The 17,076-nt window shown below is 38.4% G+C and overlaps 1 protein-coding gene across 1 annotated transcript in view; it reads left to right on the top strand.

Moving 5' to 3' along the window:
* The window catches only part of TOMM70 (translocase of outer mitochondrial membrane 70), a 48,831-nt gene extending 31,755 nt beyond the window's left edge, over positions 1-17,076 (top strand). The window contains exons 6-12 of the mRNA XM_079767103.1: positions 2,201-2,408; positions 5,726-5,860; positions 6,898-7,005; positions 8,086-8,202; positions 13,154-13,251; positions 14,423-14,545; positions 16,621-17,076. Of these exons, the coding sequence (XP_079623229.1) occupies positions 2,201-2,408; positions 5,726-5,860; positions 6,898-7,005; positions 8,086-8,202; positions 13,154-13,251; positions 14,423-14,545; positions 16,621-16,774 (943 nt within the window). The 3' untranslated portion in view covers positions 16,775-17,076. The remainder of the gene's footprint in view (positions 1-2,200; positions 2,409-5,725; positions 5,861-6,897; positions 7,006-8,085; positions 8,203-13,153; positions 13,252-14,422; positions 14,546-16,620) is intronic.

The raw sequence follows: 17,076 nt of genomic DNA, 5'->3' as shown, positions 1-17,076 counted from the left end.
CACCCCCTTCGACTCCTCTTTCCCTCTGGTAATCACCATACTGTTGTCTGTGTCTATGAATTTATTGGTTTTTGCTTAATCCCTTTACCTTTTTCACCTGGCCTCCTAGCCCCCTTCCCTTCTAACATTGTCAGTCTATTGTCTGTATTTTATGAGTCTGTTTCTGTTTTGTTTGTTAGTTTATTTTATTCATTAGATGCCATATGTAAGTGAAATCATATGGCACTGTCTCTCTGACTGGCTTATTTCACTTTATCATAATTCTCTCTGGGTCCAGGATAGAGATCGTTTTTCATTTCTATCTCCCAATTTTTCCAGCATTATTGGCCACTTTTTAAGGAGGAAGATACTATGCATAATGGTACTAAGATGTTCAAATTTTAGTTGATACTCAGTCTTTTCAGAAGATAGTTGTTGGGAAGTAAATGTTTAAAATGTTGCCAATAATTTCCTCTTCTGTTTAGGAAAAAGGTCATTGTCCCAGAAAAACTACAATAATGTTAATACCATTATTCTAAAAGCTATATTGAGAGGTGGCAGGACATAGCTACCTCTCACCAGAACACTAGCTGTAATTGGGCCTAAGTTTTTGAATTCCATTTTACTCTGAACCGTAGCTTCATCATTTTTTAACTGGGGCTGATAATATTTACCTTTGAGGGTTATTGTGAAGTTTAAAGGTTATATTTGTAAGCATGCACTTAAGTTCTCAATAAGTTAGGAACCATTATTACTTCCATACTGATTTAATAATTATGTTTTCTTAGCCTGGTGATCTGAGGAACAAAACTAGAGTATAAGGGGGTTTTAGAATGTAACTGTAGGAAAGGTTATTAGCACAGAATTTGTAAGATTTTGACCAACAACTTTTTAAAAAAATATATTTTTATTGATTTCAGAGAGGAACGGAGAGGGAGAGAGATAGAAACATTGATGATGAGAGAGAATCATCGATTGGCTCTGTTCTGCATGCCCAACACTGGGGATCGAGCACGCATCCCAGGCATGTTCCCTGACTGTGAATCAAACCTTGACCTCCTGGTTCATAGGTCAATGTTCAACCACTGAGCCACACCAGCCAGGCTTGACCAACAACTCTTAATTCATTTGCCAGTTTTTTCTATTCAAAGTATATAACAAGTGGAATGAGAAAATGTACTTTCATTTATAATATCTTATGTTTATAACACCCCTTATAAGCTCATCTATTATAAATTCCTTTGCAATTCAAAGAAATCCCTCCTGTAAGTGCCCTTGATAATAGTCATCATCTTAGATGAATAATGATATTGTGGTCACTGAATTTTAAAAAGTAGGGAAGGATGTCTTTAAAGTCCTTTTTATGGGAGAATCTACCTTTAAATTTGCTTCTTTGATATTTCCACCTATTCTTTCTAGGTCTGTTCTTACAAGTAAAACAACACAACTTCTGGATGAAAGCCCTGCAAATATTTCTCACTTCTAGTCTTGCTCCCTTGCTCATCTTTACAAAGCACAGCTTTGGTCACATCTCTTCCCTTGACTTCTGTGGCCCTGAGCTAACTTATTTCCAACTAGAGTACCGGTGCATGAAATTTGTGCACTGGAGGGTGGCAGGGGGACTCAGCTTGGCCTGCACCCTCTCGCAGTCTGGGAGCCCTCAAGGGATTTCTGACTGCCACCCCTGCTGTGCTTGCCAGCTGTGAGCCCGGCTTCTGGCTGAGCAGCGCTTCCCCTATGGGAGTACACTGACCACCAGGGGGCAACTCCTGCATTGAGCATCTGCCCCCTGGTGGTCAGTGCATGTCATAGCGACTGGTCATTCCGCCCTTTGGTCTATTTGCATATTAGCCTTTTATTATATAGGATTTCTCTATCCTTTCTGTTAGTCATAAAATAACTGTTGCATGCCATCAACGTGCCACACAGAAGAAAGTGAATAAGACTTGCCCTTTTCATTTCACGTGTTTAAATGTTGAAGCTTGGCAGTAACCGCAGGTTTTTGCCACTGACTCTGCTGATTCCTTTTTAAAAATTCTTCAAGGCATCAAGAAAATCTCAGTCTGTATCAAGACTCCTGCCCTGCTGCTTTCCCACACTGGCCGACTAGCTCGTTAAGGGGAAATGGACATTTGCTTAACTCGGGTCTACTAAATGTGGCAAGTTTTAGCATTTCATCCTCTCTTCGTAAATGATTTCCTATATTCATTTTTATTTTCAGTTCTGGATATTTAAAGGCCAAACAATACATGGAAGAAGAAAACTATGATAAGATCATAAGTGAATGTTCAAAAGAAATAGATGCTCAAGGCAAATACATGGCAGAAGCATTATTACTACGAGCTACCTTCTACCTGCTTATTGGCAATGCCAACGCAGCTAAACCAGATTTAGACAAGGTCATCAGTTTGAAAGAAGCTAATGTGAAGGTACGTTTTAAAAATGTGCTTTTGTGCATGTGCAAAAATTAATAAATAAAAATGAGGTTTTTAGATCTGTTTTGCCAAAATTTTGACATTTCACTTGTCATTCTCCAGAAGGCTACTTTTGTTTTGGGAGGAACTACCCCTAATGAAGATTGAGTTGGTGTAATGAAACTGCAATATAAATATCAATGATGTTTATTTTTAGCTAGGAAAGGGAAAACATTTTTTCTATAGCTTTCGGTAGCTTCACCTCTTATTTGTAGCATTGCCTATGTAATGGACTATATTTGGTCAGGGTAATGGTGTAGGTAGGTAATGCTGTAAGTAATATGCTATAGGTAGTACAAGGTTATAAAGTGCATTTAATAAAAAACACATTTAGCCGAAACCGGTTTGGCTCAGTGGATAGAGCGTCGGTCTGCGGACTGAAAGGTCCCAGGTTCGATTCCGGTCAAGGGCATGTACATTTTTTTGCAGGCACATCCCCAGTAGGGGGTGTGCAGGAGGCAGCTGGTCGATGTTTCTCTCTCATCGATGTTTCTAGCTTTCTATCCCTTTCCCTTTCTCTCTGTAAAAAATCAATAAAATATGTTTAAAAAAAAAGTATGAAGGAATTAAAAACAAAACACATTTAATAATATATTCTGGAATATTTTATTATGATGCCAGTAATTTTTTAGTTTTAACAGGAAGAAAAATACAGGTTCTAAAAATATGATATAGGTATTAAAATATAACAAAAGTTTTGCAGTGTGTCATTGGAACAGCTTTTCATTTTCCAAGTGTTCTTATGTGTATGTAGTTATTTTCATAATTAAGATTGGGGTGTCTGTTGAATCTTGAGAGCTCTCTACTAAGTATAACATGACAGAACTTAGCCATCAGCTAACGCTTCCTTACCAGTTTGTTCATGCTGACCTGTTTCCTCATGAAATTAGGTAAACTCTGGCTTTTTCCACCTGCAAAGAAGTCATTCATGTATAAAAGTTGTTATAAAGACTTAAATATTTGTCAACAAATATCTAAACTTTCTGTAAACAAAAGTAGTTGTAACAGTATTTGTTAACAGTTTCTTTTAAAATGAAATTTTAAAACTGAAGATACCCTAGTAATTTTAATTTTATTTCCTAATGATTTTCCTACTAATTACTAATGTTGTTAGATGTTCTTGTTAAAATGTGGGGGCATTCTTGTTCATTTCATTCAGGAAGACATGTAATTTTGTTTGAAAAAGAGTTTTGGGGATCTCTGTATCTTTATTATGATCATGACTTTTTGTTTGAATGGCAAGTAGTAATGATGTCTATCATATGCCAAGTACAAAAATTAACTCAAATGAATCAAAGACCTAAATGTAAGAGGTAAAAGTATAAAACTCTAAGAAAAAAAAAATAGGAGGACATTTTACCTTGGATTATATGGTGATTCCTTAGATATGACACCAAAAGCCAAGCAACAGCAATAAAGAAAAGAGTTCATCAAAATTTTAAACTTCTTTGATTGAAAGGATGCCATCAAAAAAGAGAAAACACATTGCACAGAATATGAGAAAATAAAAATTCTATATCTGATAAGGGGTTTGTATCCAGAATATATGAAGAACTCTTCTTACTAAAACAATTCAATTTAAAAACAGGTGAAGGCTCTGAATAGACATTTTCTCTAAAGAATCTATATTAATGAAAGCATAATATGCTAATTAGACCAGACGTCCTTCCTTCCGGAAAAAGCCACGGTAGGTGGGGGCCCGCTGGGGCCAAGGCCCTTGCACGAATTTCGTGCATCAGGCCTCTAGTATATTAAAATGGCCAATAAGGACAGTAAAAGATGCTCAGCCTCATTAACTCTTAAGGAAATTCAAATCCAAATCACAATGAGATTTCACTTTACACCCACTAGGATGACTATAGTCAGAAAGTGGACAGTGAAAAGTATTGATGAGGGTGTAGAGAAATTGGAACTGTCATTCATTGCTGGCAAGAATGTAAAATAGTAAAAATCCTTTTGGAAATTAGTTTTGGAGTTTATTGATAAGTTTAAGAATTACCATAAGACCCAGCAATTCCTCTCCTAGACATATACCCAAGAGAGTCTTATATAATAATCCTATCTAATAAAGAGGGAATATGCTAATTTAACTTCATGCCATCGCAAAGATGGCAGTGCCCACAGCCAATAAAGAGGGAATATGCTAATTTACTGCCACGCCCTCAAAGATGGCAGTGCCCACAGCCACAAGATGGCAGTACCCAGTCCCCTCAGCCCCACCGGGGCAGCGTGGCAAGGTCGGGCCTGTCCCCAGGCGGGCCCGGTCACTCCACGTGCCTGCCTCCAGAGTCCCCCAGAACCCTCAGCCCCCAGCCGCCCAGGGCTGGCCCGAGGCGCAGGCAAGCCTTGGATGGCGGCCGCCCAGAGCCAACCAAGGCTCAGGTAACCAGGGCCAGCCAAGGCTTGCGCTGCCAGCAGTGGCAGCAGCAGAGGTGTGATAGGGCATCACCTTCCCCTGATCACCGACCGGGTCACCTCCCACCCCTGAGGGCTCCCGGACTGTGAGAGGGGGCAGGCTGGGCTGAGGGACGCCCCCTCCAGTTCACGAAGTTTCATGCACCGGGCCTCTAGTTGAATATATAAGGCAGCACAAAAGCTTGTACATGAATGTTCATAGCAGCATTATTCATGATAGCCAAAAAGTGGAAGCAGCTCAAATGTCCATCAAGATATGAGTTGATAAAGAAAAGTGGTATACAACCTATAATAATCTATAATAATAAAAGCATAATATGCTAATTAGACCAGATGTCCTGGACGACGTTCCACGTAAAGCTGGGGCTGTGAGGGAAGCCAGTGCCAGACAGCCGGAGGAAGGAAGGCCTACTCTTGCATGAATTTTGTGCATTGGGCCTCTAGCAGAATAATATTCAGCCATAAAAAAGCATGAAGTACTGATAACATGCTGTAACACAGATGAACCTTGAAAACATTATACTTAGTGAAAGAAGCCAGACACAAAAGACTATTCCATTTTAATGAAATGTCCAGAATATACAAATTCATAGAAATAGAAAGTAGATTGATGGATTAGAGAGGAAATGAGAAGTGACTGCTAATATGTATAAAGTTTCTTTTGGGGATCATGATGAGGTTCTGGAGTTAGATAGTTGTGATAGTTGCACAACTCTAAATATACTAAAAATAACTGACTTTAAATGAGTGAGCTTTGTGGTATATGAATTATATCTCAATACAGTTGTTTGTTTGTTTTTAAACTACATTGGAATATAAAGTAGTAATGATGTCCTTTTCTCATTTGGGGCATGTAGCTTCGAGCAAATGCACTCATCAAAAGAGGCAGCATGTACATGCAACAGCAACAGCCTTTGCTATCCACTCAGGATTTTAACATGGCTGCTGACATTGATCCTCAGAATGCAGATGTTTATCATCACCGAGGACAGGTAAATCTATTTTCTTACCAAGAGTTCTGACCTCCGATTAAGGAATTTGATACCCATATTTGAGAATGTCTTAAAGTTTTCTTATATCAATTCTGATAGTTCTGAACAAATTATCACAGTCCCCTCTTGAACATTTGTCCTTATAATATCAGTATTTACTTATTAAAGTATTTACTTATTAAAAAGAAGAAAAGGAAGGCTACAGATATTGGCTTGCCAGGTCAAGTTTGTTTTTCAGGTGTTTCCCGTTCATAGGTTTTCAATGAGTAGAACATTAAAAACATTTAATGAGCATTTTGAATTAATGCCATGGTTTTTGTGGGCTTCTTGCTGTCAAGAAGTATTTAGCCTAGACTATCCAAACAGTACCAAAAAAAAATCTTATTGGAGATTTACAATCTGCATATTTGGTTTTTAGCAAAAATATATATAGTGAAGTAAACAGTTCCCAATTTTAGCCTCATCTGGGGAAAGCATGGCTTTTTAATCTGCTTGTTTATCATGACTTGGTGGAAATGCTTTATGGTAGAAAGTATGGATTATCCACTTAATAACAGAAAAGCTGAAGTTCTTTCTAATGGAGAATTGTACCTAATATTTCTGTCTGAAGGGTTTGAAGAAGTGTTGACATTCTTAAAATTCCTGACATTTTGATCCTTACTGGTAGTATCTTAAGGTTAATTTGAAAGGTAATTATTGAATGATCTGATTTGCTTTGAAATTTGAAAGTACAGAAATGTCTACTTTTCTAGAAGAAAAGGTTTCTTGCTTAAGAGTGGTCAAAATTGCAGTGCAAAATGGTGGGTTTTTAGTGCTTTTTAAGAAATTGGACACTAGTTTTAAGTTGTAGAAGCTTTCCTTTAAAATTACAAGATTTTCTAGTTTATTGTTTCTAGGAAGTAATTCTATATTGAATAATTACTATATGCTATTAGCATTATGCTGAGTTTTGATAAAAGACGGTACGTACTTAACTGGGGGTGGGTGCACTTATTATTTTGAGTTGTGTTTATTTATGTGTGTGTGTTTTTTCTTAGCTGAAAATACTGCTTGATCAAGTTGAAGAAGCAGTGGCAGATTTTGATGAATGTATTAGATTAAGACCTGAGTCTGCCCTGGCACAAGCACAGAAATGCTTTGCATTGGTAGGTTCTACTTTCTTTTTATATTCCTACACATCATTTTTATTTCCCTCATTGTCTATAAAATCATCTTTTTCTTTTTCCCCCAAAGGATACACCTAGGGGGAAAACAAGTTAGTTTAGAGAAGGAAATGTATACATATATTTATTGAGATACTGTTTCTGTATTTCTCTGATTGTATTATTTGAGTTCATCTTGATAGATGTTTATTCCTGATTTTTGTGCTCTCCTGTATAGCACTGTTCTTCCTATTCCTCTACCATAAACTAGTACAGAGAACAAAATATTTTGAGGAACTAACTGCAATCATGATACCACATTAACTGCAATTTCTTCTCGCCTTTGTAAAACTATTAATAATCAGAAATACTGAAAACCAAGTAAAATAATTCAATTTATAGTGAAATGAGGTACTTCAATAGCTCTTGTGAACCACAGGAAACGTCCAAACCTGTAAGAATTTTTGAGAATTTATTTGAGCCAAACTGACAATTGCCAGGAAAAAATCTCAATGGACTGAGAAAATGCTTTAGAAAATGGTGGTTTTGCACCTTCTTTATAATTATCATAAAAAAAGGAGACGTGGGTTACATGGAATTCATCGATGATAGATGAAGGAGGCTGGAGAAAACAAAGTGGGGAAACCTCTGGCATTGGATGAAAAGTAAAATGATAGACACATCTTTTACACTAGAAGCCCGATGCACAAAGATTCCATTGCTTTTTAGAGAGATGGGGTGGGGGTGGTAGGAGAGAGACATTGATGTGAGAAAGACACACTAATTACTTGCCTCCCATACATGCCCTGACCAGGGCTGGGGATTGAACCTGCAATCCAGGTATGTGCCCTTGACTGGGAATTGAACCCATCACCCCTCCTTGCACGGACCTGTGCTCTAACCACTGAACAACACCAACCAGAGCTTCCTTGGAACCCTTGTAGATGCAGCAAATTATGTTAGTATAACTCCTGCCTTTCTGGAAATATTTATGTAATTTTGTGTAACTTTTATAATATGTTAACGTTCCATGAGTTTTGAATACTTGATTTAACAGGCCTGTTTTGATTTTTTTTTAAACAGTATCGCCAGGCATATACAGGAAACAATTCTTCACAAATCCAAGCAGCTATGAAAGGGTTTGAAGAGGTCATAAAGAAATTTCCCAGGTGTGCTGAAGGCTATGCACTATATGCCCAGGTAAATGTGATTTTTCATACTTTTTTAGTTGCCGGTTGTTTTTTTGTTTTGTTCTGTTTTTTTTTATAAAGATCTGTACTTGTGTGCTGAATCCCAGTAGAGAAATCAGAAAACAATGCTTTGTTTCTTCTGTGATTCTCTGGGGCCCCCAGGATGGTCCCAACCCCTTCAAGGGGGGCTCCTATGTTAATCAATTTGAAAACCATGACCCTAAACTCATAATGTGGGGAAGTTTAAGCAGACCATTTCCCTTATGTTTTCATTTGGATTGGATTTACCAAATTAACTTAGGAAAATTTACTATATTCAATTGGAAGGAAAAATATGGAAGCTTTTTGTTTCTATTTCAGTGGTTCTCAACCTTTCTAATGCCGTGACCCTTTAATACAGTTCATGTTGTGGTGACCCCCCACCATAAAATTATTTTCATTGCTACTTCATAACTGTAATTTTGCTACTGTTAATGAATCGTAATGTAAATATCTGTGTTTTCCGGTGGTCTTAGCAGGGTCACCTAAGACCATCTGTTCTATTTGATCAATATCCTTTTAAATGATTAGATAGGCTGTAACAGTTCATCTTAACTCCTCTTTGGTTTGTCTAAAATTCTTGGTTTAGGATTGAAGCTTTGGGGGAAGTGTGATTTAAATTTGAAGTATTTCCACTGTTTAATTGTAATCTGAAATCTTTGAAAACTTACTAATTTTAAAAAGTTGCTTTTGGTGTCTGCATAAATCATCTATCTCAATATTCTATATTATTTTTTTTATTCCAAAGAAAAGTTGTCACACCCACCCACACATCTCAGAAATAGAAAACATTTAAAAATGACCATCTGTGGTAGATTTCTACCTCCAAACCATTCTTACTTAAGGTTGCTTTTCTTTTAAAGTTCCTTCATGTGATCTTCAGTTAAGTTAAAGAAAAAAGTTCCATGGGGTGAAACTTTTTTTGAGGATTTATGGTAAGGGACTGTGAGAAGACTGATTTGTGTTGGCTCTATTCTTTAATAGTTTTACATATTAGTGTATTATCAGAAATTGAAATTCTCTAATAACTAACTCTCTGGGGCATGAAGTAAACACAGAAGTTCTTTAACCTCAGTTAGAAGTAATCTTATCTCTTCAGTCGTTGTCCATACAGTTGCTAGCAGGGTAATGGCGATAATAAATAAAATTTTAAAAAAAGGAAACAATAGTTGCTGACCACCTGCTCTATATTCCTTGTGAAAGCATGTACTATATAAAGTTTTATAGAATGGATAGAATTTAAAATAAGAAAATGCACATTATAATTGTGTAACTTTTGTATTGAATAGGTACACTTGGGTTTATGCCTTTTATTAGGAACAAAGCAAAAGGGACAATACCATCAGCATCACTGAAATGAAGTTTAAAAGGCCTTTTTGATGCAGATTTCTATAAGCAGCTAAAAGAAGAAAGGCCACGGAATAGCTTTTTAAAGAAACCTCTATTAGGAACAGCTCTCCCAGAGCTTTCTTAATTGCACATTTTCTTGTCACTGTGCTACCTTCAAAATAGATTTTGGCTTACTTGAGCTATCTTTATTAGCACTAGTATCATCACAGTCTGTGCTAAAATGTCTATGCTGTGGTTTTCTTATTTTTGCTTCACTATATACATAATTACATGTAATTTTATATATGTATACTAGTGGCCCAGTGTACGAAATTTGTGCATGGGGGTGGGGGGGGGGGCGGGGAACGGGTCCCTCAGCCAGGCCTGCACCCTCTCCAATCTGGAACCCTTTGCGGGGGATGTCTGACTGCCGGTTTAGGCCCGATCCCACAGGCAGTCGGTACAATCCTTCTCACAATCCAGGACCACTAGCTCCTAACCACTCACCTGCCTGCCTGCCTCATTGCCCCTAACTGCTTCTGCCTGCCAGCCTGATCGCCCCTAACTGCTCCCCTGCTGGCTTGATCACCCCTAACCTCCTCTGCCTTGGCCCCACACCCGGGACCCAGGATTCCCTCCTCCAGCCGGCCGCAGGCACTGGCACCCGTGACCACGAGGCTGGCAGCTTTCCAGCTGGCTGCGGCCTGTGACCATGGGGCAGGCGGTTTCTCTGTCTCCCAGGCCACAGCCAGCTGCAGGCGCTGTGGCTTTGCTCGGCCCGGCACTGTCAGGAAGGACGTGTGGATGGTTGTCCGGAAGACGTGTGGTCTTTTATTAGTATAGATCATGGTGTGTTTTTTCTCGCCATCATTAACCATAGTAACTACTGCTTATGTATTAAAGTTCTATTCCTGCTAAATCTAGAACCTTCTCACCATTCATCTTAAGTCTGATGCTTAGTTGATCTGAATTAATACCTGAGGCTAAGCCTCTTACTGCAGATGTATCCCAGAATGTATGGCATCCTCTCTGCTTGATGATCTAGCTCCCTGGTGGTTGATTGAGGTCATTTTTCCCCTTTCAGTTTCTAGTAGTAGATTACCATCTGCTGCCTAGGAAGCAAAGATATTTTTCTCATCAGTAAAATTTCATTCTTTCAGCATGAGTAGAGTAATTTTGTCAACTATGTATTGAGGTAGTAACAGTTTATAACAAATTGAGTGAATTATTGTTTCAGGTACTGTGCTGTGCCATACACAGATTGTATCTTTGCAACAACTCTATACAGTAGATACTATAATTACACAGATGAGAACACTGAGGTATAGGGAGATCAGGTAACTTGACCAGTGAAACCTAAAAGTGGCTGAGTCTCGTTTCAAATCCATGAGCCATGCCCTTTAACCATTATACTCCACTCAGTCTTGTGCGGGAGCCTGCTCTTACTGGCTCAGAAATTTTCATGAATTTTGCAAGCTGGTTGTTAAACATGGTCATTATTAAAAATTAAATTATATAATCTTAAAAGTAAATAAATTATATTAAAACCAAAGGTAATACATACTCTAAATCCATCACTCCTCAATTATTTACTACACTTTACTGTTCTGACTCTTGACATTATTTATATCTTTTGGGTCTTTCTCGTGGAATATAATAGTGTACTACTGCATGTTTCTTCTCAGCTCTGCATTTAGTGGCATCACATTAGCAGCCGAAATCAGCCATGGACGGAGAATTTATGCCAAGAAATGGGCCGATACTATAACTCAGGGTTTTGTTTTCTTTGATTGACAGCCAGTTGTTAAACATTTACCAACACAACACTGACCACATTGGTGGTGGTCTTGTCAGAATGTGTTATATTATGCAGATGAAAATCTATTTAAACAGACTTGATATATTTTCAAAGATGGAAGAATTGTCCCTGTCCACTATTTTAGTTGATTCATATCTTCACTGATTGTCATTATTGCAAAGTTTTCAGTCCCCACATGGATTGCTGGATATAATATGTCTTGCCCTGTCCCTGTCCCCTCCCTTTCTAGCCTTTGTTACCTTAAGGACTCTAGTTTTCCATGTATATGTTTAAATACCAACCTTACCTGCTTAAAAATGTAAGCTTTTAACACTGCTCTCTCTGTTCCCTATCCTTCAGAGAGAAGTGGGGTTGGGTTGGGGCAGCAGAGAGCCATTCAGAAGGGGAATATTGGAGTAATGACTGCAGTGGGAGAAGAGGGAACCAGTCTCCCAGGCCGCAGGCACTGGTGCCCGGGACCACAGGCTGGTGGCTTCTCCGGCTGGCTGCAGCCTGGGACCTCGGGGCGGCTTCTCCGGCTGGCTATGGCCCAGGACCATAGGGCAAGCAGCTTCTTCGTCTCCTGGGCCGCAGCCAGCCGCAGGCGCTGGCACCCAGGACCGCTGCAGGCGGCTTCACCCAGCTGGCTTTGTCAGGAAGGATGTCCTGGATGGTCGTCCAGAAGGTCTCCCGGTCTAATTAGCATACTCTTTTATTAGTATGATACACACTATCTACATATATTAAAGCCTTAGCAACCATTATGACCGAATGACGGGTCGACCAGTCACTATGACGTACACTGACCACCAGGGAGCAGATGCTCAACGCAGGAGCGGCCCCCTGGTGGTCAGTGCGCTCCCACAGGGGGAGCGCCGCTCAGCCAGAAGCCAGGCTCATGGCTGGCGAGCGCAGCTGGGGGGTGTGGGGGGGGGGGGGGTAGGGGGCGGGAGCCTCTCCTGACTCGGCAGCAGCGCTGAGCAGCAGTGGCAGGCGCAGCACCGGCTCGGGCTCGGGCTCGGGCTCCTCCCTGGCCGCCTGCAGGGATCGGGCCTAAACCAGCAGTCAGACATCCTCTGAGGGGTCCCAGATTGTGAGAGCGCACAGGCCAGGCTGAGGGACACCCCCTCTTGTGCATGAATCCATGCACCAGGCCTCTAGTAGTTCTATATAATTAATCCTTACCTGAGGATATTTTTCCCATTGCTTTTTAGAGAGGGAAGGAGACGGGGAGGAACACAGTATAACTTAAAAACAAACAAATAAACAAACAAAAAAACGCTCAAAGTTACAGTTTGAGTATGATCTGGTATCCACATAACCAACCCTTTGATTTCTGCTGTGGGATTTGCTTTAAAATAGTTCATTGTAACTGTTTTTTTTTTTTTAATCAATTTTTAAGGAATGACTGATGGCATTTAATACACATGCCTGAATTTATCCTTTCAAATGAGTATTGCCTTTAAATTCTTTAGGATATATTTTGATAAGTTATGAATAAGTGACATGAATGTACCTATGAAAATCTGATGTTAGAACTGGCACCAAGAGTGGGGTTTTGTGTATTCCACATTTACCACATTGTTTGCTATTATATTTAACGACTTGTCAAAAATAGTGGACAGTTAAGATTTCATATTTATAACATAATTAAGTTGTAACATTTTGTATTCTCCAAACATAATTTGTAAAGAAATGGATAAATGAAGTAAATTTTTGTAATTAATAAGCAATGTACTTTCAACTGTTTAGGTTGACAGTTACGTTAATATAACTGAAGTATCTCCTCACCTAGGCATTAACAGATCAACAACAATTTGGTAAAGCGGATGAAATGTATGATAAATGTATTGATTTGGAACCAGATAATGCCACAACATATGTTCATAAAGGGTATGTATTTTTGTGCTTCTGTTTGTTCCAGTAAAAAACTAAATTTCTTGCAATAATAAGATGGATTTCTTTTGGTCACTGAGGAAAGTACTGTGATGTAGAGTATCACTGAGTTAATCAATAAATTTATTAATGCTATGGATGCTTCACTGTCAATTTTTAAAATTTTACTTATGTTTCATTCTTGTATAGCAATCAATAAATGTACTATTTCACTTTAGCTTAAGGATTTCAGTTCTGAACAACCTGTGAAATGTTACTTGTGTCAAATTAGGAAACATGGTATGTACTTGAACTATAATAAAAAAAAAACTTCACTTAAATTTATACAAAATAAAATAATTAAGCTTACTAGGTAATTTATAGAGCCCATACTATTGGACACTTTCCCTTTCTTTTTTATTGAGATATAATTGACATAAGATATACTAGTTTCAGGTGTACAACGTAATGAATCAGTATTTATATTTATTGTGAAATTATCACAATAAGTCTTAACAGGTCTTTGTACATAGTTACAGAATTTTTTTTCTTGTAACGAGAACTTTTAAGATCTGTCGTAGCAGCTTTCAAATACACATACAGTATTATTAACTATAGCCGCCATTCTATATATTCCATTGCCATGATTTGCTTATTTTATAACTGGAAGCTTGTACCTTTTGACTCCTTTCACCCATTTCACTTACCCCTCACTCCTGCCTCTGGGAACCATCACTCTGTTCTCTGTATCTATGAGTAGGTTGGGGTTGTTTTTTTTTAGAATCTATGTATAAATGAGATCATACAGTATTTGACTTTCTGTCTGACTTATTTCATTTAGCATAATGCTTTCAAGATCCATCCATTTTGTTGCAAATGGTAGGATTCCTTTTTATGGCTTAGTAATATTCCTTGTGTGCGTATGTGTGTGTGCCAAGTTTTTTTTAATCCATACATCCATCAATGGACACTTAGGTTATTTCCATTGACGCTTTTTTCATAATAAAGAATTTAGAATACAAAACAAATATAAATTGAAAAATAAAAACAGTTTGCTGATTATATACTATTTTAGGTTTTGCTTTCTTTTCATAATTAAAAATTCATTGAGGGCAGAAATTGAGTCATATACTTATATTCTTGTTGCTATTGGCCCATGGTCAACCTGACTGCCTTTTTGCATTTGCAGTTTACTTCAACTTCAGTGGAAGCAAGACCTGGATAGAGGTTTGGAGCTTATCAGCAAAGCTATTGAAATTGACAGTAAATGTGATTTTGCCTATGAAACCATGGGAACTATTGAAGTACAAAGGTAACTTCCAAAGTCTGTTCTTAGGAAATTTAAGGCAGCTCTGTAGATATTTTATCTTTTCATTCTTCTCACTACAGATAGGTTATTGTCAATATCCATTAAATTTTTAAGTTTTAATATGTTGCACGCTTTTGAGGCACGCTTCCCTCAAACTATGCAACTTTTATTTGCCTTATTATTTTTCCAATTTAAAAGTTAAGTCAAGCATATGTATTACAAAGGAAAATTTCATCTTTTCCAATTCCTGTTGTGTCTTCTTTCCTCTTTGGGAGAAAAAGCCTGCAGAGTGCTTAGGCAGTGCAGTGTGGCAGCATAAGGAATGGTAGCCAGGTGGCCAAGAGAACTAGATCCTGTTACAGAGAAGCAGCCAGCCAAGTGGCAGCATCAGCTCTGAGCCTGAGTTTTCTTTAAAATCAGGGAGTTAGGTAAGATTTTTTGCAACTCTTTTCATAACTTCTTGTTTTGTGTATGTTTATCCAGAGTTGCACTTGAGATCCACCATTAACAGGTGACAACTGTTTATGCCATAGAGTTCAGTGTAATATACCCTCTTAATACTGAAATTGCCATCCACTTGAGTACCTACTTTATGGCCAGGTACGGAACCTTGGGTGCTTTCCAAATATTAGTTCAATTAATATCTACACCAGTCTTTATAACTAGAAGGTCCTTAGTGTAATTGAAGAATCTAGAAACTGATGACCAGATGGGTTAAATTGACAAGCTACACCCGTGAGCCAAGTAGACAGGAAATGAGCCATCTTTCACTGACATTAAAATAACTGATCTTGCCACTTTGCTTGTTAGGAACCAGTAGTTGTTGTAATTCTCTGTCATTCAGCCCCTCCTGGGCTCCTCTGTCTGCTCAGAATAGGCCGAAAATATATATTCAGGCTGATGAAAATTTTATGGTTCTTTTTAACTATTCTGTACTAATGGTTGCATGTAAATATTAAGTTTTCTTAATTGCCAATTTGTTAATATGAATAAAGTATTCTTGTATTAGAATAGGTTGGGAAAGCAGTTCTTAATCTTTTTGAGCAGATCTGTGGATTTTTCTTAGGATCATGCACATATAAAAGCACTTTGCATTTAAGTTGTTCATAAAGCCTGGCCACACACACATTGAGTGGCCAGATTATTATGCGTTCAGAGATCACTCAGTGTACATAGCTAATACTAGTTACTTAACACAGCTCTTGGTTCTTAGTAAGCATGTAAAGTCAAACCACACTTAGATTGTAAATGGTAAATTATATTTTTTGACCAAGCATATTTACCCATTTACTAAAAAAATCAGATACTAATTACCAGGCATTGTACTAGGTTCTAAAAATTGAGGGTTGTCCACTAAGGATCTACTAGGATTGTGGTGTATATACATCTGTCTATGCATAGAATGACAACAGAACTACAGGAACACTGAGGAAGGAGTGGAAAATCGTTTTCATGAAAATACTAGATTTGAACTGTGCCTTAGAAAGGTGCGGAGCTGACTAGAATCAAGCAGAGGCAGTAGTGCAGGTATGGGTGTGTGTACGCACAGTCAAGGAATTTGGGTAGACCTGTGTGACTGGAGTGAGGTGCCTAGGATGGGAACGTGGCGGTAAGAGGTGAGGCAGAAGGAAGGTGGACTCACAGATCTGTGAGGTAAGGCCCCTGAGTGCCATTACTGTCCTGTGAGGCTGTCACTTTTCTAGAGCAGGGCTGGGGAACCTTCTCTGCCAAGGGCCCTTTGGATATTAATAACGTCATTCACGGGCCATACAAAATTACCCACTTAAAGCTAGCCTGCTGTATTTGGTCAGGCATAGGAATTAGGAAGATTATAAACAAGTCATTTAATTTCTCTACTCTCACTGTTCTTATCTGTAAAACAAGACTATAACAGGTATAATAAGCACACAGTAAGTGTAATCAAGCACTTTCTGTGTGCATTGTTTTATTATAAAGAAGCATTTTATTAGAATTGTAGTTGAAATTTATGGGTCAGACTCTATCACATCACTTACTATCTTCATTGCATTCTGTGAGGAGCTTGTTGAATGAAATGTTTAAAATTTTTGTTCTTTTAGAGGAAACATGGAGAAAGCCATTGACATGTTCAACAAAGCTATTAACCTGGCCAAATCGGAAATGGAGATGGCTCATCTGTACTCACTCTGTGATGCAGCCCATGCCCAGACAGAAGTTGCAAAGAAATATGGATTAAAGCCACCAACATTATAAAATAGGGGAAGGGAACATGACTCTCTTTTTAGAAGAAGTTTACCCCCTCTGCAACTGAACCCTAAAGACAGTCATGAACTGTGCTGGATGGTGGAATTTACTATCTCCTGTTTGTGCTGCTGTCCTTCGTTACATCTGTTTCACGTTTAGGTGTTGTGGGAGTGGCTGTTGAAGGAAGTGTGCAGTGTTGCAGCTTTTATTCCCTGTGCAACAAGCTTAAAACCTGTTAAAGGATTATTAAAATGAAGTTGCAAAGAGTACAAATGATAATTGGCCATGCAAATAAAACTTTTATTTGTTGA

This window comes from Cnephaeus nilssonii, assembly GCF_951640355.1.
Source record: "Cnephaeus nilssonii genome assembly, chromosome: 3".
Lineage (NCBI taxonomy): Eukaryota > Metazoa > Chordata > Mammalia > Chiroptera > Vespertilionidae > Cnephaeus > Cnephaeus nilssonii.
The sequence above is the reverse complement of the archived record's forward strand: the minus strand, read 5'-3'. Positions and strand labels throughout refer to the sequence as shown.